The following is a 22,120-nucleotide window of genomic DNA, read 5'->3' as shown; positions in this document are numbered from 1 at the left end:
TAAGAGACTACTCAGACATTCCACAATAAATCAGCTTTGGGGGGGGGGGGGCTTTTAGATAAACACTGAAACTCTGTTTGTATAGCTATGCAAGCAGGGTTTTGGTCTCAGGAGTAAAAAGGTAATGACGTAGTCAGTGACATCACTAAGGCGGGGCTTCGGTTTAATAAAACAACTTGAGACCTTGTGTTTGACGCAGAATTTGGTGGTGCTGTTTGTCAACTTCTGTCTGCAATTGCATTGATAAAGGTTTTTTTAATTATTTAATTAAAGATAGTCAAAATGCTAATTTCACCAATGAGCCAATGATGATTGGAAAGGAACAAATCTAACAATTGTAAAGGGTATAAACACTTATCCATGCTTGTTCAAATCAACCATAAACAATTAATGAACATGCACCTGTAGAACGGTCGTTAAGACACTAACAGCTTACTGACGGTAGGCATTTAAGGTCACAGTTATGAAAACTTAGGACAGTAAAGAGGCCTTTCTACTGACTCTGAAAAACACAAAAAGAAAGATGCCCAGGGTCCCTGCTCATCTGCGTAAACATGCCTTAGGCATGCTGCAAGGAGGCATGAGGACTGCAAATATGGCCAGGGAAATAAATTGTCCGTACTGTGAGGTGCCTAAGACAGTGCAACAGAGAGACAGGACTGACAGCTGATCGTCCTCGCAGTGGCAGACCACATGTAACAGGTACATGATGGCAACAACTGCCCGAGTTACACCAGGAACACACAATCCCTCCATCAGTGCCCAGACTGTCCGCAATAGGCTGAGAGAGGCTGGACTGAGTGCCTGTAGGCCTGTTGTAAGGAAGGTCCTTACCAGACATTACCAGCAACAACTTCGCCTATGGGTACAAACCCACCGTCGCTGGACCAGACAGGACTGGCAAAAAGTGCTCTTCACTGACAAGTCGCTGTTTTGTCTCACCAGGAGCGATGGTCGGATTTGCGTTTATCAACAAAGGAATGAGCGTTACACCGAGGCCTGTACTCTGGAGCAGGATCGATTTTGAGGTGGAGGGTCCGTCATGGTCTGGGGCGGTGTGTCACAGCATCATCGGACTGAGTTTGCTGTCATTGCAGGAAATCAACGCTGTGCGTTACAAGGAAGACATCCTTCTTCCTCATGTGGTACCCTTCTCCTGCAGGCTCATCCTGACATTAACCTCAAGCATGACAATACTGCTCGTTATGTGTGTGATTTCCTGCAAGACAGGAATGTCAGTGTCCAGCCATGGCCAGTTTAGAGCCCGGATCTCAATTCCATTGAGCACGTCTGGGACCTGTTGGATCTGCAGGTGAGGTCTTGGGCCATTCCCCCCAGAAATGTCCGGGAACTTGCAAGTGCCTTGGTGCAAGAGTGGGGTAACATCTCACAACAAGAACTGGCAAATCTGGTTCAGTCCATGAGGAGGAGATGCACTGCAGTACTTAATGCAGCTGGTGGCCACACCAGATACCGAATGTTGATTTTGAACTTAGAAATGTCCTTGTTTTTGAAAGAAAAGTAAAAAAAATTGTCCATTAAAATACCATCAAATTGATCAGAAATACAGTGTAGACATTGTGGCATGTTGTGTTAGCTAATCCAACTTGATCATTTAAAAAAAGGTTAATTGATAATTAGAAAACCCTTTTGCAATTATGTTAGCACCACTGAAAACTGTTTTGTTGATTAAAGAAGCAATAAAACTGGCCTTCAGACTAGCTGAGAATCTGGAGCATCAGCATTTGTGGGTTCGAGTACAGGCTCAAAATGGCCAGAAAAAGATCATTCTTCTGAAACTCGTCAGTCTATTCTTGTTCTGAGAAATGAAGGCTATTCCATGTGAGAAATTGCCAAGAAACTGAAGATTCCATACAACACTGTGTACTACTCCCTTCACAGAACAGCGCAAACTGGCTCTAACCAGAATAGAAAGAGGAGTGGGAGGCCCCGGTGTACAACTGTGCAAGAGTACATTAGTGTCTAGTTTGAGAAACCGAAGCCTCACAAGTCCTCAACAAAACACCAGTCTCGACGTCAACAGTGAAGAGGCGACTCCCGGATGTTATATATATATATACAGCAACAGTAGAACAGATGGTATTGACTAGAATACAGTATAAACTTCTGAAATGGGTAAAACAGTATGTAAACATTATTAAAGTGACCAGTGATTCCATGTCTATGTACATAGGGCAGCAGTCTCTAAGGTGTAGGGTTGAGTAACCGGGTGGTAGCCGGCTAGTGAGTAAGTTCAGGGCAGGGTACTGGGTGGAGGCCAGCTCGTGATGGGTATTTAACAGTCTGATGGCCTTGAGATAGAAGCTGTTTTTCCAGTCTCTCGGTCCAAGCTTTGAGGCACCTGTACTGACATCTCTTTCTGGATGATAGTAGGGTGAATAGGCCGTGGCTGATGGTGGTTGATGTCGATGATCTTTTTGGCCTTCTTGTGACATCGGGTGCTGTAGGTGTCAAACACTCACACAGAAAATAAGCGACATCCTCACCACACAGATATCTGATCAGAGATTAAAACCACAGGTACCCACACATGGAGACCCTCACACTCCATTGTCTACCAATAGTCCATCTCCACGTTGTGAAACAGGAGACCCCGGTGTATCGGTACAAGCACAAAATAGTGCTCCATTAAGTTGCCACAATCAGGTTTCGTGATCTGCACGATCAAATCCCAGTTTCATTTGCTTAATGCAACTCAATTGATGGTGCATTATTCACAAGGGGCCAGAGGTGGATTACTCAAGCCTGGTTTCCTGGAAAATTCTCCTACGGACGGTGCAGCTGAATGGCTCTTAAACTCGTACGGACACTGTCCTTTAAGACGGGTCCGTTCAGACTGCTTTGCACACAACCACTAAGTGCTGGTCCTGACGTGCCATGTATAAACTAGTGTGTGATAGAGCTTAGTGGTTCCTTTCCTGGTCCCTGTTTATGGAGTTGAGGACAAAGGCAATGAATGTTGGGCTACTTTGCTTTTTTTTTTTTTACATTTGACTATTCACAGAATTTTTCCAATCCTGGTCTTGTGGTGGGACCATTCACAGGGCCGATAAAATCCACATTGAGGAGAATGATGACGGAATCACGGAATCCAGATATTAAAACGGATATTCAAAAATGTATTGAACTTAGTAGAAAACTAATTAATTTGCCAAAGACAAGACTAGAACAGAATGCATCAGTGATTCTTATTTTCCTGCAACTTTATGAAGCGGTGAAGAATGCCCGTGTCTGCGTGGCGAGGAATGCCCGTGTCTGCGTGGCGAGGAATGCCCGTGTCTGTGTGGTGAGGAATGCCCGTGTCTGCGTGGCGGGGAATGCCCGTGTCTGGGCGGCGGGGAATGCCCGTGTCTGGGCGGCGGGGAATGCCCGTGTCTGGGCGGCGAGGAATGCCCGTGTCTGCGTGGCGAGGAATGCCCGTGTCTGCGTGGCGAGGAATGCCCGTGTCTGCGTGGTGAGGAATGCCCGTGTCTGCGTGGTGAGGAATGCCCGTGTCTGCGTGGTGAGGAATGCCCGTGTCTGCGTGGTGAGGAATGCCCGTGTCTGCGTGGCGAGGAATGCCCGTGTCTGGGTGGCGAGGAATGCCCGTGTCTGCGTGGCGAGGAATGCCCGTGTCTGCGTGGCGAGGAATGCCAGTGTCTGCGTGGCGAGGAATGCCCGTGTCTGGGTGGTGAGGAATGCCCGTGTCTGCGTGGCGAGGAATGCCCGCGTCTGCGTGGCGAGGAATGCCCGTGTCTGCGTGGCGATGAATGCCCGTGTCTGCGGAGCGAGTGTATGCCTGCACATTGTGTAGCCGTTAGCGATGATGCTAATTATAACCATCTTCTGTTAGATGGAAAGGCTTTCCCAAAAACCTTCCCATTTAAAATGTCTACCAAAGTAGCCTATGGCTACCTGGCAGAATGATATCATGACCATTTCCATCAATCCAGTGGCCATTTGCTTTGCAAACTCTCAAACTACAAGAGCGCTACACAAACATCGCTAAGCAAACAGTCTCTTGTTGGTTCATACTACAACCCAAAATAAAAAAAAGATCCAATTTTGTTTGGGAATTATAGAAACCTTGAAAAACCAAACAAAGAAAACTAAATTTGGGGAAAAACAAATAAGATTTTATAAGGCCATACATTCGTGATGGTATTGATCAATAAGTAGTAATTAATGCGATTAAAGGATAGCTCTGATTTCCTGTGCGTCAGGTGAAGCAAAATAAAGGTTGTAATGTGGTTGGTGCAATAAAATGCCTTTTCTCGTGGACAGTGTCACGGATCAATGTTGGTGCCTCAAGGGCTTCGACTCACCTTCCACTCCACTGATACACTTGACGCGGTCGCGCACCTCCACGTTGTATGCCTCGAAGGACATGAAGACGCCGTCCGGGTGGTAGGGCTCGCGCTGCGCGTACACCTTGGAGTAGCTGTGCTGGAACTCAAAGCGCTCGTAACCGTCGTACTGCACCACCTTGCCGTACACCTCAAAGTACTTCTCCAGCCAGCTGAAAGGAAAGTACACTTCAGCACCGTCCCGCCGACCCTTTATCGTGACGTCGTCGTTAATCAGGCAGTCCATCTCTTCGTACTTGATGCCGGCAGCTCCGCCTACTATGGGCGGCGGCTCCGGGGGCTGCTGCTGGCTGCTAATGCTGGCGTCACCCACCTTGGCGCTGGGGGGTGGCGGCGGGGCCCGCGGGAGGAAGCGCAGGGCGGTGTCGCTGGAGCAGCGGTTCCACAGAAGCATGGTGAGGAGGGTGAAGAGGGCGCAGATGACGATCAGGGTCTTGTAGTTGACCCGGGCCGCCAGGCAACGCATGGTCACAGCACACCTGCACAGGGGAAACAGAGACTTATTAATAGTATCCTTGGACATCATTAAGTATATAAGACACATACAGTGCCTTTGGGATTTAACTTTTACCACATTGTTACGTTACTGCCTTATTCTAAAATGAATTAAATCGTCATTTAATTAACATTTCAGCAGGACAATAACCTAAAACAAAGCCAAATTTACACTGGAGTTACTCACCAAGAAGACAGTGAATGTTCCTGAGTTATTGTTGAGACTTAAATTTACTTGGAAAAATTCATCGCAAGACCTGAAAAATGGTTGACTAGCAATGATCAACAACCAAATTTGACAGAGCTTGAAGACTATATATATTTTTTTAATAATGGGCAAATGTTGTACAATCCAGGTGTGGAAAGTTCTTAAGAGACTTACCCAGAAAGTCTAATCTCTGCCAAAGGTATGTCATGACGTTGGCCTGTAGGTGAGGTTTATGACCCCATAAATACCTTTCCCCCTTTCCTCTCTCTCTACTCTAGAGTGACTCCTGGATTAAGAGCCTCGCTGGCTAATATTTGTTTTGTGCAGCAAACTGTGTAGCATTGAGTTACTTAGTTCAGTAAGAAACTGTACAAAAATATTCACAACGCGATCATTAGCATTCTCTATGGGATTTTACATGTACTTGTTAGCATTGCTAATCCTCAGATTGCAGAGTATAAGTGGGGTTTAAAATCCACGGCACTTGGGATCAGTGCCGATATTACTGAATATCCCCGTATGACACAAGGCTGGAATGACTATCTGGATACCACACCAGCCAAGAAAGCATTGGCGTCAATATGGTCCAGCATCTCTGTGGAACGCTTTCAACACCTTGTAGAGTCCATGCCCTGACAAATTGAAGATGTTCTGAGGGAAGGGGGGCTCAATATTATGAAGGTGTTCTTAATATTTTGTATACTCCCTGTACTTCTGCTGTACCACTACTACTGTCACCATATGTGTGGCCCTCAACATCTTCAACAAAAACACATGCAACGTGTTATCTGGGAGCTTCATTGAGACAAACGAGAGGTGTTGGGATGTGGGGAAAAACAGCACAGATAGTCACTCCAACACTAGCCTACTGCTCTACACCGACAGGCTTGGGCTCCACAGCTCCCGGTTCTAGACAGAGCCGACAGGCTTGGGCTCCACAGCTCCCGGTTCTAGACAGAGCCGACAGGCTTGGGCTCCACAGCTCCCGGTTCTAGACAGAGCCGACAGGCTTGGGCTCCACAGCTCCCGGTTCTAGACAGAGCCGACAGGCTTGGGCTCCACAGCTCCCGGTTCTAGACAGAGCCGACAGGCTTGGGCTCCACAGCTCCCGGTTCTAGACAGAGCCGACAGGCTTGGGCTCCACAGCTCCCGGTTCTAGACAGAGCCGACAGGCTTGGGCTCCACAGCTCCCGGTTCTAAATAGAGCCTACAGGCTTGGGCTCCACAGCTCACGGATGATCACTTAAGGAATACACAAAGTAGACTAAACCGCTTAAGGAGATGCAAGGTGATTGAGGAGCATCTGCAGATGAGTTGATGAGAATCGAATGCAGATTAACTTGAGGAAAGGAACCAGCATTATGGTAAATGTGATGACGAGCAGCATTTGCAATTAGTTGTTTTTGTACGCCTTTTGCAGCTGCTTCGCTTGAGGGTTGGGAATGGAAAACATTCAACTACCACTTCAGAGGCTTGCATAGACCAATTCACATAACGCATGTCAGCATTGGCAGTTTTAAATGAGCACAGGGGTGGAGAGTGAACAAGCAGTAAATAGCTAGAATAGTGTTTTTCAAATAGTGGATCACAGACAGTCCCTCTTTGGTTGTGGGTAAACACTTTTGTCTACGAGAACGGTAATTAAGAACTTGAAACGCTTTGAGGTGAGGGTCAAAACTAGATAAAGGCTGGAGTCGACGTCTACCAGGCCAACGAGACGCGTCAATTCATTCATCCGATTAACAGTGCCAATCAGCGCGGGTCCGAGACTCACGTCGTCTGCCATGTTGTTTCTGGCATTTCCATCGTCCTGAGAGAAATCAATAGGCAAACCCCCTCACTAATTACAGCTTACGGCGCTAGGAGTTGCAGATGCAGCAACGACAAAGACTCGGCCTTCCCACAATACAGGAGGAGAGAGAGAGAGAGAGGGTAGAAAATCATTACTTCCAACAGCATCTCAATGCTTCAGTTTAATCCAGCCACAGCTAAAGGTCAACACAATGAATGCGCATTAATTCCACAATGGGAGCAATCTATCTGCCCTAGCAACGCCGAGTCAAATTACAACGATAATGGTCGTCTCCAACAAAGTTATACACCAAGGACAAGCATGTAGCCAGACAAGGACAACAGGAGTTAGGAGGTTCCAGTTCTCTCTAATAAGAGTGTAGAGTAAAGGCATGATATGATACAGGATATGAGGCAGGATATGAGGCAGGATAGGCTACTCTTAAGAACAGCCTTGAGTGCTGGGTGATTGAAAATCTCAGTCAAATGATCAATAATATAATAATGCTCTTAGCAAAAAATGTTTATTTTATTTACAATCTGTAGACACTATGAGAATAGAAAGGTTCACAACCTTTGTAAAACATCACAGCTGAAAAATATATACCAAATAGAAACCAAAACTGGATGGTGTTCAGAACTAGATGGGAGGGGTGGAGGGGAGGGGAGCTGAAAGATGTATAAGCTGGAAGTAGAAACCTAAGTGTTGTTGTTGATTGGTTTACTCCAATTAGGGGAGGGGTTAGGAGGAAATAAAGGAAACATATACAGAACCAGTCAAAAGTTTGGACACGGGGTTTTTAGTTCCCCCCCCCCTTACATTGTAGAATAATAGTGAAGATATCAAAACTATGAAATAACACATGTAGTAGCCCCCCCCCAAAAATGTGTTATATTTGAGATTCTTCAAATTAGCCACCCTTTGCCTTGACAGCTTTGCACACTTGGCATTCTCAAACAGCATGCATTTCAAGAATGCATTTCAATTAACAGGTGTGCCTTGTTCAAAGTTAATTTGTGGAATTTCTTTCCTTCTTAATGCGTTTGAGCCAATCAGTTGTGTTGCGACAAGGTAGGGGTGGTATACAGAAGCCCTATTTGGTAAAAGACCAAGTCTATACTATGCTTATTTGAACTGTTCTTGGCAAAGGGAAACGACAGTCCATCATTACTTTAAGACATGAAGGTCAGTCAATACGGAACATTAAGAACTTTGAAAGTTTCTTCAAGTGCAGTCGCAAAAACCATCTGGCCACAGGAAAGAAAGACCCAGAGTTACCTCTGCTGCAGAGGATAAATTCATTAGTTACCAGCTTCAGAAATTGCAGCCCAAATAAATGCTTCAGAGTTCAAGTAACAGACATCTCAACATGACTGCGTGAATCAGGCCTTCATGGTCGAAATGCTGCAAAGAAACCACTACTAAAAGGACACTAATAAGAAGAGACTTTCTTGGGCCAAGAAAACAATATTTTTCCTTCCAAATCGCCATGTCTTCGTGAGATGTAGAGTAGGTAAACGGATGATCTCCGTGGTGGTGGTGTGATGGTGTGGGGTGCTTTGCTGTGACTCAGTGATTTATTTAAAATTCAAGGCACACTTAACCAGCATAGCTACCACAGCATTCTGCAGCGATACGCCATCCCATTTGGTTTGCGCTTAGTGGGACTATCGTTCGTTTTTCAACAGGACCATGAACCAAAACACACCTCCAGATTGTGTAAGGGCTATTTGACCAAGAAGAAGATTGATGGAGTGCTGCACCAGATGACCTGGCCTGCAGCCAACAAGTGCTCAGCATGTGGGAACTCCTTCAAGACTGTTGGAAAAGCATTCCAGGTGAAGCTGGTTGAGAGAATGCCAAGAGTGTGCAAAACTGTCATCAAGGCAAAGGGTGGCCATCTCAAATATATTTTGATTTGTTGAACACTCTTGGTTACTCCATGATTCCATATGTGTTATTTCATCGTTTTGATGTCTTCACTATTATTTCTACAATGTAGAAAATAGTAAAAAACTTAAGCAAAACCCTTGAGTAGGTGTGTCCAAACATTTGACTGGTACTGTATACATACAGCCTGGTGTTAGTAACCCAGCTCACAATATAAACCCTGAAGATCACGTGTTAATGATCGTGTTCTAACAATAGCTGCTGCAAATACATGAGCAGTATGGGGTGGGTTAGAAACACACTTTCCAATAATAGCGAGCACTTCCATTTGGAAATAGGTCTGCACATGGTTCTCTCCAAGTATCAACTGCTGGAGGGTGAAATGAACTCTGCACTTGCAGTTACCAACTTTAAGTGTCATATGTCAAATATTGCTGTATGAATAAAAGTATCATTGATATTTGGAGAAAAGTCAGCATAGTGGAGAGATGAATGATTGGGCTGCTGGGAGCTCTGACAATGATGAGAACTCTGGGAGGAAGCCTGGGGACTGCACAGTGAAAGATAAGCAGACTGTCTCCATCTTGTCAGGGCCTGACTATAAATAATTGGATCTTATTAGATGGTGTGCTGCCGGCAGAGCTCAGTCAGTGGCATGGCTACTGGCTATACCACTAGGCTTCACTGAGACCAGCCAATCACAGCCTGCCTAAAACCAGGACAAGACCATAGTGACTAGACAAGTGGGCAAGGATAAATCTAGAACTTATATCGCATTGCTTGTTTTTCATTCACGTTCTCTCTCACCACCTTTCATGAATCCACATCTTGTGATTCATATGATCAGACTGTTAAAACAGATCTCCTCAAGGTTCTGGAAAAAGAGCCATTTCAATAAAAACCTGTAGCATCTTTCAATTCACTTGTGAATGTAACCTATTTATTATGTACGACTTAACTACAGTTCAGACAACACCACTAGGCTCTATCTAGTGGACTAGACAGTAGCAGTGTTTTCATGGATCATTTCGGCCCAAATCCACTTAAGTGCATGAGATATGGATGGGCCTCTGTGTAATCCAAGGGCAATCAGCTTGACTACGGATGTGTTGCACAGATGTAATCCCTCTGGTAATATCCACGATTTGAACTACAGACTTAGAGGGGAAGTACTCCAAAACAACAGACAACAACCCGGATAGGGAGTACAAGGCTGTTGAGGATAAAAACCCTCCATGCCTGACAGATTGTGTGGGGGGGGGGGGGTGAGTGGAGCTTTTTAGCTTAAATGAGCCAACGTCCTGCTTCGGAGAATTGAAAGATACTTAAAAATTTGACACAGCGGCATGGGACCTGCGTTTAAAATGAGCGCATCAATCTGTGGCCAGCACACATGACCAAATGCCCTCTCAGTATGCTTAGAGTTCATCCGTCGCCACGGCGCTCTGGCCAGAGTTCACACCCACTCTCCGTCCTCATCCTGGTGATGCATGGCCTTCCCAGGGGGCCAAGGGGGAGGGATGAGACACAGGAGGAAATGAAGGACTCCATTGAAATGCTGCTAAGCATACTGCTGAGCTTAAATCAGCCTAGCCTTTAGCCTTGATAAATGTGTGTATGGGGGGGGGTTATCCACTGAGCTTAAAACAGCCCAGCCTTTAGCCTTGATAAGGGGTGGGGGGGGTTCTCAGTAATGTGAGAACATCGACTGCCCTTGGCCTCCACCCCAGCCTTGGCAACCTGGCCCCTGGGAGCATAGGGGCTACATTGTCTTTAGATGCTGTCCCGATAATGGCCATCAGGGGTGGGAGGAGGAAGGCTGGCCCTGGCACTAGGGACTGTGGAGTCTGAAAGGACTGCTTTCAGGTTTAGTGGCCTCTGCTCTGATTGGATGGTTTGGCTCCGGTCACCTTATGGTTGTCAGAACTCTTCCACTCAGAGTTTTTTATAACACTGACTGGGCATCAATGATGAGACAAAATGAAGAGGGCAGCTGCTGCTGCTAGCATGCTGATGATGTAGGACTACATGTGGTGTTGTGTTGGCTTCCAAGGGGTTGGGACGACATGCCATATTGGGCCCAACCTGCCCAGCCAGGTGGGGTTAGACGACTACGGCGAGCTTGATAGAACGTTCATCAGATATACCGTCCAACTCTTCAGGCCATTTAAGTCCCAGGAATAGAGCAGAGGCAGGTGCATGCCAGGCTTGCCAAGACTTGAAAATCATCTCATTCAAAAGCTGGTTGAAATACAACGCATTTCTTCTAGGCAACATGAGCTTTGTCAAAACTTACAAACAGTCCTTGAAGACCAACAGAGACATAATAGTATGTCTAACCTTGGACGGTTGGCGCAGAGGTCAATCGATATGTTGAAGGGGTCCATGTCTAACCTTGGACGGTTGGAGCAGAGGTCAATCGATATGTTGAAGGGGTCCATGTCTAACCTTGGAAAAGGGGCAGCAGTGTAGCCTAGTGGTTAGAGTGTAGGACTAGTAACCGAAAGGTTGCCCCTGAACAAGGAGGCAGTTAACCCACTGTTCATAGGTAATCATTGAAAATAAGAATTTGTTCTTAACTGACTTGCCTAATTAAATAAAAGGTAAAATAAATACAGATTGAACTCTGCTCCAACCATCCAAGGTTAGACATGGACCCATTTAACATGTCAATTGACCTCTGCTTCAACCGTCCATGTCTAACCTTGGCTGGTTGGAGCAGAGGTCAATCGATATGTTGAAGGGGTCCATGTCGAACCTTGGCTGGTTCGATATGTTGAAAGGGGTTTACGTGTTGAGAAGTATCTTTGTGATCCGAGGTCTCGGGACTGTAAACACAGAAGCCATGAGGAGGGAGGTCTCCGAGTTCCAATTGCTCCGCAGCTTCTCCGGTCATCTCTGACATCACTCATAGGCCAGCTCCGATGACAGGCGTTTGCTCATTGGGTGAATGCTGGCAGCAGCTGCGCTGCATTGTTAACGTGTCAGAAATCTCTGGATGCAATAACAGCTGCTTCACAACTACCCAGGATACACCGTGCTCAAGAGTATCTCATTCTGCCTTGGAACGTCAACAGACTGCCAACATACCAGCTGGCCAGTTAGTTTAATGTGCATGTATAATAAGGGGGGATACTTTAACCCTTCACACAACAGCAAGAAGACAAAAAAGGGGGTGGTTGGATTGGCTACTTAGTTACAGTACGCCTGCTAAAGCCAATCTCCTACTACAAGTTCTGTTTATAATGACGAGACTGCGGAAAGAGCAAAACAAGTGGGCCTAGCGTTCTTCCAATGTGAGCAGAGGGTTTGTGTTGTTTTACTGATAACATGGGGAGGGATGAGGAAGCACATCCTGCAGTATTTAAGTTCATTTTCCTGTCATTATCTTTTTCCCGTTTAGGCAAAAGCATTCATGTCCTACGACCTTTGCCTCCATACCAAAACCCCCATCTGCAGTACACAAAGGGTGCTAGTGATTATTCAGCACCAAGATTATTGGAAGCCCATCTCACAAGCACCTGAAAGTATGTTTTCATTGGTATGCTTAGGCTATATCAAGTGATGCGTGAATACCAAGAGGGTGGAAAAACAATACTCATGCCAGCAGACCTTTTTAATGGCAGTCCTCTGGAAATTCTGGACTTTCTCTAGCTACCGGCTTATCTCCCGGCTGGTTCCAGAGCAGAATAAACCCTTCATGACAGCCCACTGTAGCAGCAGAGCCCTGGGTTGAGCAGACTGCTATAGCAGCAGAGCCCTGGGTTGGGCAGACCACTGTAGCAGCAGACCACTGTAGCAGCAGAGCCCTGGGTTGGGCAGACCACTGTAGCACCAGAGCCCTGGGTTGGGCAGACCACTGTAGCACCAGAGCCCTGGGTTGGGCAGACCACTGTAGCACCAGAGCCCTGGGTTGGGCAGACCACTGTAGCACCAGAGCCCTGGGTTGGGCAGACCACTGTAGCAGTAGAGCAGACCACTGTAGCAGCAGAGCCCTGGGTTGAGCAGACCACTGTAGCAGCAGAGCCCTGGGTTGAGCAGACCACTGTAGCAGCAGAGCCCTGGGTTGGGCAGACCACTGTAGCAGCAGAGCCCTGGGTTGGGCAGACCACTGTAGCAGCAGAGCCCTGGGCTGAGCAGACCACTGTAGCAGCAGAGCCCTGGGCTGAGCAGACCACTGTAGCAGCAGAGCCCTGGGCTGAGCAGACTACTGTAGCAGCAGAGCCCTGGGATGGGCAGACCCCTGTAGCAGCAGAGCCCTGGGATGGCCAGACCACTGTAGCAGCAGAGCCCTGGGATGGCCAGACCACTGTAGCAGCAGAGCCCTGGGTTGAGCAGACCACTATAGCAGCAGAGCCCTGGGTTGGGCAGACCACTATAGCAGCAGAGCCCTGGGTTGAGCAGACCACTGTAGCAGCAGAGCCCTGGGCTGAGCAGACCACTGTAGCAGCAGAGCCCTGGGCTGAGCAGACCACTGTAGCAGCAGAGCCCTGGGTTGAGCAGACTACTGTAGCAGCAGAGCCCTGGGATGGGCAGACCACTGTAGCAGCAGAGCCCTGGGTTGAGCAGACCACTGTAGCAGCAGAGCCCTGGGCTGAGCAGACCACTATAGCAGCAGAGCCCTGGGTTGGGCAGACCACTGTAGCAGTAGAGCAGACCACTGTAGCAGCAGAGCCCTGGGTTGAGCAGACCACTATAGCAGCAGAGCCCTGGGTTGGGCAGACCACTGTAGCAGCAGAGCCCTGGGATGGGCAGACCACTGTAGCAGCAGAGCCCTGGGTTGGGCAGACCACTGTAGCAGCAGAGCCCTGGGATGGGCAGACCACTGTAGCAGCAGAACCCTGGGATGGGCAGACCACTGTAGCAGCAGAGCCCTGGGCTGAGCAGACCACTGTAGCAGCAGAGCCCTGGGCTGAGCAGACCACTGTAGCAGCAGAGCCCTGGGTTGGGCAGACCACTGTAGCAGCAGAGCCCTGGGCTGAGCAGACCACTGTAGCAGCAGAGCCCTGGGTTGAGCAGACCACTGTAGCAGCAGAGCCCTGGGTTGAGCAGACCACTGTAGCAGCAGAGCCCTGGGTTGAGCAGGCTGTTGTTTTTATCCCTCTGCTGTTTTCTGGTGGGGAAAAAAAATGTAACAGCCATCATTGCGATAACGCCCCAGCGCTGGTGAGCTGCCCTTGGGGAGGTATCGGAGCAGAAGTCCCCGTGTTTGTGCAACCTGCCCCAACTACACACTCATGACATTTTCAGTGGTCTCTGGGTGAATTCAGGCAGGGGCTCAGACTGCTGTAAATAAGCTCTGGCTGACTGGAGCTCAGGGGCCTGTTAACTCCTACTGTGTCGGAGATGAGAAGGGTGTCCGTGTGTGTGTCTGTGTGTGTGTGTGTCTGTGTCTGTGTGTGTGAGGCAGCTCGTTAGAAAAGACAAACACGCCTCCCATAAAATGTGCTCCACTGTAGGTCGTTTCACTCCTCTTCATCAGTTAATGCATGGCTCACCCAGTAACATTTAGGCGTTGACAGCATCACTACCAAGGTTGAGGCCAAATTCTCCCTTGGTGGTGCCTCAACACAAGGGAAGCGACCGCAGCTCAGCTTGAATAAGTCACACTGATGACAGAGTATTAATATGCAGCACAGTGCATGTACCATCCACAACATATTCAAATGTCTGTTCTGTAATCGTGGTAACACCCCTACACATTGCCCTTTCAAGTCTTCAGATGCCTGCTGCTGCCTGGGCGTAAGAACACACCGTCACAGCGAGTTGTATCTCAGAGGAGAGGAGTAGAGAAGGAGAGGGGGACAGGGGGAGAGAGCTAGCCCTTCATCACATATTAAAACACATCTTCTGTTAGCAATGAGTTCACATTCTGCCCAAAACACCTGCTCCATCACCTGCCAGTCACAGAGGCAGGTGTCTCCCAATCAGACGTTGGCACACGAAAGCAAATCTGGTGCTATCTTCACTAAAGGATGCCAGTCCTCTGGGTGGAAAGGTTGTGTCTCTGACACTGACTGGATATAGATCATCTTGCAGAGAAGGAGATCATCCTGCAACTACACCTTGTGAAATAATGATATTAATTAATTAATTAATCAGAGTGCAAAGGGATTCACCATTCTAACATGGTAGTCATCATATTTTAACAAATATTTCAAGAAGTTCAGAAAAGAGATTTGTCAAAGCAGAAGCTCTATTTAAAAAAATTTACGTTTTTAAGAGTCCAACCTCAAGGCCAACCCGTTTTTCCAGAGTAGTGCGAATCTCCAGTTACCATCTCACCAGGCCTCTCAGGGGAGTAGCAGGACTTCCAGCAGCTCGATACCCTGCTGGCCTCCAGCCTTGTTAATCATGCATGGGTGTGGATGCCCTCGCCACTCCAATAGTGCCCAGCAGACCTCACATTGGACTGCAGTAGGAGTCTTATTCAAATCAAATCAAAACTCCTATCCAGATGTTTGCAGTGGAAAACAGAATAGCTTATAGGCTATTCTAGTCTAACCCTGTGAGAATGTGTATTTGGATTAATACAGGGGTTAAAAGGAGTTTACTGTGTGAGAACTCCAAGACGATATTCTTCAGACTTCTAACAACCCAGAATGTCATATGGGCGTTTACAAAATGTAGAAAATGAGTTTTTTTTTATTTTTTATTATTGAAAAAATGATGCCCGTTTCAAGGCCAGGTAAGGCTGAGATATCTACATGTAGGATTTATCCTCTAAAGCTGGGCCTATATAATTGAGTACAGACGTGTTCTGCTGATTTTAGCTGAGGAAGGTCTGTACCAGCCAGCCGGTGTTCACCGTCTGTGCCCTGATAACACAAGACTTAAGCACCAGGTCTTTCTTACCTGGCATTGGCCCTGCATTCCACTGGGTTTCTTCTCTCTATTACATTCCATTTGTTGAATCACCATAGCAAACACACTGAGCTAACAAATTGACTTCGATGTGGCCAACAAAGAAGTAATTTCACATTAGTGCTGCACAATGAAACATTGTTTATATCTCTCAGAGCAGGCAGAGAATGGAGGAAATTGCTTTGAAGTCAATGTCTCGGTCCAACCCGTCACTAGTCCAGGGATTAGGCAGGTTATTACCAAAAAGCGTACAATATTAGAGACCTACAGGGGGGATTAAACACGCTCCTAATCAACTGGAGAAGAGACAGAAAAATAACCACTCTTCAATACCATTACTGTGACCTTTGCACATCATTTATAAGCAGTGCACAACAAGTAGCCTCTGCAGCAGCATAACAGAATATGATTCAGGGACGGAGCAGGACATGGTATCCTTCCACAGTAAGGCTTACATGTAGCCTCTGCAGCAGCATAACAGAAAATGATTCAGGGACGGAGCAGGACATGGTATCCTTCCACAGTAAGGCTTACATGTAGCCTCTGCAGCAGCATAACAGAAAATGATTCAGCGATGCAGCAGGACATGGGATCCTTCCACAGTAAGGCTTACATGGTTAAAACCTCATGACATAGCAGGGTTACAGGTATTGGGACCTTGAACATGTGACATATCCCCTCCGGGCGAGTCTTTTGCAGGAAGAGGTGGCATAAAAAAAGCAACCCGTGGGGCCGTAGGGGACACAGCTTTGATCAGTGTCTGTGAATCTACCCAAGTCCTGTCCTCTCGCTCCATGCAGACTTCCAATTACCAGCCTGATACAGGCTAATGAATCCAGAGCACGTTCAAAGACTTCTCCTTTCCTTTTGCTATCAACTTGATACGGTTTGGGTTTAGGGAAATCCGCCACAGCTCTGCTTACTCAATTAAGATCAGGTCAGATTGGGTCAGCATTAATGCAGTTCTATGGTTCCAAAGTAAGTTACTGTTGGAAAATGACAGGTACAGGGCCTTCAGAAAGTATTTTACACCCCTGGACTTGGTCCACATTGGTGGTAGAGCCTGAATTTAAAATGGATTCAAAATTAGACTGTCGCTGGCCGACATGCAATACCCTATAATGTGGAACTAGGTTTTTAGAAAGGTTTACAAATTAATCCAAAAATGAAAAGCTGAAATGTCTTGAGTCAATAAGTATTCATCCCCTTTGTTATGGCAAGCATGAATCAGTTCAGGAGGAAACACTTGTTTAATAAGTTTAATGACTACCTCATCTCTGTACCCCACACATACAGATAATTGTAAGGTCCCTCATCTCTGTACCCCACACATACAGATAATTGTAAGGTCCCTCATCTCTGTACCCCACACATACAGATAATTGTAAGGTCCCTCATCTCTGTACCCCACACATACAGATAATTGTAAGGTCCCTCATCTCTGTACCCCACACATAAAGATAATTGTAAGGTCCCTCAGTCTAGAAGTGAATTTCTAACACAAATTCAACCACAAAGACCAGGGAGGTTTTCCAATGCCTGACCAAGAAGGGCATTCAATATATCCCCTTGAGAATGGAGATGTTGTTAATTACACTTGGATGGTGTATCAATGCACCCAGTCACTACAAAAGATACAGACTCCCTTCCAAACTCAGTTGTCGGAGAGGAAGGAAACCGCTCAGGGATTTCACCATGAGGGCAATGGTGACTTTAAAACAGCTACAGATTTTAATGGCTGTGACAGAAGAAAACTGAGGATGGATCAACATTGTAGTTCCTCCACAATACCAACCTAATTGACAGAGTGAAAAGGAAGCCAGTACAGAATAAAAATATTCCAAAACATGCATCCGGTTTCCAACAAGGCACTAAAGTAAAACTGCTAAAAATGTGGCAAAGAAATGAACTTGCTTTCCTGAATACAAAGCGTTATGTTTGGAGCAAACCCAACACTACACATTACTGAGTACCACTCTTCCTATTTTCAAGCAGGTGGTGCCTGCATCATAGGTATGCTGGTCATTGGCAAGGACTTGGGAGTTTAAAAAAAAAAGGAATAAAGCTAAGCACAGGCAGAATCCTAGAGGAAAACCTGGTTCAGTCTGCTTTCCACCAGACAATGGGAAATTAATTAACCTTTCAGCAGGACAATAACCTCAAATACCAGGCCAAATCTACACTGGGTGTTGGCTGAGTTACAGTTTTGACTTAAATCTGCATGAAAATATACAGTGAGGGAAAAAAGTATTTGATCCCCTGCTGGTTTTGTACGTTTGCTTTGGGGGTGTTTTTCAAGGACAGGACAACTTCACTGCATCAAAGGGACGATGGACAGGGCCATGTACGGTCAAATCTTGGGTGAGAACCTCCTTCCCTCAGCCAGGGCATTGAAAATGGGTCGTGGATGGGTATTCCAGCATGACAATGACCCAAAACACACAGCCAAGGCAACAAAGGAGTGGCTCAAGAAGAAGCACATTAACTTCTTGGATATAGGGGGCGCTCTTTTAATTTATGGATTAAAAAACGTTCTCGTTTTAAACAAGATATTTTGTCACGAAAAGATGCTCGGCTATGCATATAATTGACAGCTTTGGAAAGAAAACTGACGTTTCCAAATCTGCAAAGATATTATCTGTGAGTGCCACAGAACTGATGCTACAGGCGAAACCAAGATGAAATTTCAAACAGGAAATGCCCCAGATTTTGAATGCGCTTTGTTCCAATGTCTCCTTATATGGCTGTGAATGCGCAAGGAATGAGCCTACACTTTCTGTCGTTTCCCCAAGGTGTCTGCAGCATTGTGACGTATTTGTAGGCATATCATTGGAAGATTGACCATAAGAGACTACATTTACCAGGTGCTCCGGTTGGTGTCCTCCGTTGCAATTATTGCGTAATCTCCAGCTGCGTGGATTTTACCATTTGCTTCAGAGGAGAAACCAAACTGCCACGAATGACTGATCATCGAATAGATATGTGAAAAACACCTTGAGGATTGATTCTAAACAACGTTTGCCATGTTTCTGTCGATATTATGGAGTTAATTTGGAAAAAGGTTTGGCGTTGTAATGACTGAATTTTCAGGTTTTTTTCTTAGCCAAACGTGATGAACAAAACAGAGCGATTTCTCCTACACAAATAATATTTTTGGAAAAACTGAACATTTGCTATCTAACTAAGAGTCTCTTCATTTAAAACATCTGAACTTCTTCAAAGGTAAATGATTTTATTTGAATGCTTTTCTTGTTTTTGTGAAAATGTTGCCTGCTGAATGCTAGGCTTAATGCTATGCTAGCTATCAATACTCTTACAGAAATGCTTGTGTAGCTATGGTTGAAAAGCATATTTTGAAAATCTGAGATGACAGTGTTGTTAACAAAAGGCTAAGCTTGTGAGCCAATATATTTATTTCATTTCATTTGCGATTTTCATGAATAGTTAACCTTGCGTTATGGTAATGAGCTTGAGGCTATAATTACGCTCTCGGATACGAGATTGCTCGACGCAACAGGTTAAGGTCCTGGAGTGGCCTAGTCAGTCTCCAGACCTTAATCCCATAGAAAATCTGTGGAGGGAGCTGAAGGTTCGAGTTGCCAAACGTCAGCCTCCAAACCTTAATGACTTGAGAAGATCTGCAAAGAGGAGTGGGACAAAATCCCTCCTGAGATGTGTGCAAACCTGGTGGCCAACTACAAGAAACATCTGACCTCTGATTGCCAACAAGGGTTTTGCCACCAAGTACCAAGTCATGTTTGGCAGAGGGGTCAAATACTTATTTCCCTCATTAAAAATGCAAATCAATTTATAACATTTTTGACATGCGTTTTTCTCAATTTTGTTGTTATTCTGTCTCTCACTGTTCAAATAAACTTAGCATTTCTTTGTCAGTGGGCAAACGTACAAAATCAGCAGGGGATCAAATACTTGTTTCCCTCACTGTATATATCAAGACCTAAAAATGGTTGTCTAATAATAATGAACATCTTATTTGACAGAACTTAGAGAATTATAAAAATAAAAAAAATAGGGAAATGTTGCACAATCCACGTGTGGAAAGCTCTTATAGACTTACCCAGAAAGACTCAGCTGTAGTCACTGCCAAAGGGGATTCTGACATTTGACTCAGGGGTGTGAATACTTATGTAAATGAGCTATTTCTGTCATTTTCAAAAATCATGTTTGCTCTTTGTCATTATGGGGTAGTGTGTGTAGATGGGTGAGGAGAAAAATACATTTTGAAATCAGGCTGTAACAACATGTGGAATAAGTCAAGGGGTATGAATACTTTTTGAAGGCACTGTAGGTACTCACCCTAATCCATTCACCAGAAAACAGCCAACGGATCAGTCATGTCCCCGGCTACGGGTTCCCCTGGATCTAGTTCATCTGGCCGACTCCTCACCACCTGCAACAAAAACATCACATCACATTGACGAGCAGTGTGAACACTTAAAATGTTCACTTTTAAATGAAATTGGGAACCGTAACATTACGACAAATCCCAGTACGCAGAAAGTAAACAGCATAGTGGGTCAATTTCAACAAGATCTAAGAGCGTTGAAGCGCGAGGCTCAACTTCTTCAAATGCTGACGCTCCAGATTCTCAACTAGTCTAAAGAAGTCCAGTTTTATTGCTTCTTTAATCAGAACAACAGTTTTCAGCTGTGCTAACATAATTGCAAAAGGGTTTTCTAATGATCCATTAGCCTTTTAAAATGATACACTTGGATTAGGTAACACAACATGCCATTGGAACACAGGAGTGATGGTTGCTGATAAATGGCCTCCGTACACCTATGTAGATATTCCATAGAAAATCTGTCGTTTCCAGCTCCAATAGTCATTTACAACTTTAACAATGTCCACACTGTATTTCTGATCAATTTTATGTTATTTTAAATGGACAAAAAAAATGATTTTGAAAGAAAAGCACAAGGACATTTCTAAGTGACCCCAAACTTGAGAACGGTAGTGTAGTTAAGGAAATGCAAATTATGTGAGGTGGAATTGAAGTACAGTAATGGTAGTACAAGTATTATTTACAATGCTTAACCATCTGAAAAGGACCGCACCCGGAGACACAAACCATTCCTGGTAACAGCGCAGTGCTTAACCATCTGAAAAGGACCGCACCTGGAGACACAAACCATTCCTGGCAACAGCGCAGCTGCATTGTGAATTTTATCACATTTTCATTTAACCTTGATTTAACTAGGTAAGTCAGTAAACAAATTATTATTTACAATGACTGACTACTCCGGCCAAACCCCGGCGACGCTGGGCAAATTGTGCGGCCCTATGGAACTCCCAATAACAGCCGGATGTGATACAGCCTGGATTCGAACCAGGTACTATAGTGACGCTTCATGCACTGAGATGCAGCGCCTTAGACCGCTGCGCCACTCGGGAGCTTATAGTTTTAACAGAAAGCAGATGTTTTTGTTTTTTCAACATTAAGAAAATGTTTCAGTTTGTCACATCGCTAACAGTGACTACCTACCGACGAGGATGACTTACTAAATATAGGCCTAAAACTCCAGGAAAGAAGTTACATATGATCACATTCTAATAAGGTTAACATTTTGGATGAGTTACCAGGCAGACATCTTTGGTTGTTTCAAAAAATTGTCCCTAAAAACATGAAAGCATAATGACCTAACCACCAAGGGAGACAACAACAAGGCCTGTGGGGCAGATAATGTGTGTTTGCTGGACGGAGACAAGCTGACTGGGCGGCAGCCATTTTGGACGTAGACCACTGACAGGGAACATCAAGAGTTCCCAGACCAAGACCGGGCTCTATCAGTGTCTGCCATCATCAGGCCTACATCAGGAGATCAGACAACTCCTGGGCAAACATGGTCAGAGAGAAATGTGTCTGTGGGAAGGAAGAGTCTTCTAGTACCCTGCAGATAGGGATGAAAGGCTGTGATGAGTTGTAGAAATGAGCACTTAAAAAGAAACATGCAGGGATTATATCTCTGCAATCAAATTAGGCCAATCAAATGGCCAAGTCTCATCCTCTGGCGTCTGATGTTCATTGGACAAAAAGGCGTAGAAATATATCAGACAGAATCAGATATATTTGGAGAGAACATAAAGGTCACTCCGACATATGTATCCATACCATGAAAGTTCAACATGAAAGGCAGACTCCATGGAGGTGGAATTCACTGGTTAAATATAATCTGGAATATTGAAGCTCCATGTTCTCCTCTATTCAGAGGCCTATTCGTCAAAGGTCAAATGTGCCCAAACTGTGCTGCATCAAATACAAATGATTCATTGTAAAATCACTGAACACACCCTCTTTGGCTAATCCTGTACCGTTTGGTGGACAAGATTACAGAGCCAAAATTGGCAGGATGTTGGTTCACTGCAGCAACCAGTGGCACGGATACAAATTGTATGCAAATTGTGGGTCATAAACATGCTGTGATTAAGACGTTCAGGCTACACAATCTCTGAAATAATAGGCTATGGGTAATCTTAGCGAGA

General features: G+C 45.5%; 1 protein-coding gene across 1 annotated transcript in view; it reads right to left on the bottom strand.

Moving 5' to 3' along the window:
* The window catches only part of glceb (glucuronic acid epimerase b), an 80,183-nt gene that overhangs the window by 24,033 nt on the left and 34,030 nt on the right, over window positions 1-22,120 (bottom strand). The window contains exons 2-3 of the mRNA XM_031812519.1: window positions 19,934-20,027; window positions 4,326-4,846 (exon numbers count right to left, since the gene is read on the bottom strand). Of these exons, the coding sequence (XP_031668379.1) occupies window positions 4,326-4,833 (508 nt within the window). The 5' untranslated portion in view covers window positions 4,834-4,846; window positions 19,934-20,027. The remainder of the gene's footprint in view (window positions 1-4,325; window positions 4,847-19,933; window positions 20,028-22,120) is intronic.

The sequence above is a fragment of the Oncorhynchus kisutch genome, unplaced genomic scaffold, assembly GCF_002021735.2.
Source record: "Oncorhynchus kisutch isolate 150728-3 unplaced genomic scaffold, Okis_V2 Okis03b-Okis08b_hom, whole genome shotgun sequence".
Classification (NCBI taxonomy): Eukaryota; Metazoa; Chordata; class Actinopteri; order Salmoniformes; family Salmonidae; genus Oncorhynchus; species Oncorhynchus kisutch.
The sequence above is the reverse complement of the archived record's forward strand: the minus strand, read 5'-3'. Positions and strand labels throughout refer to the sequence as shown.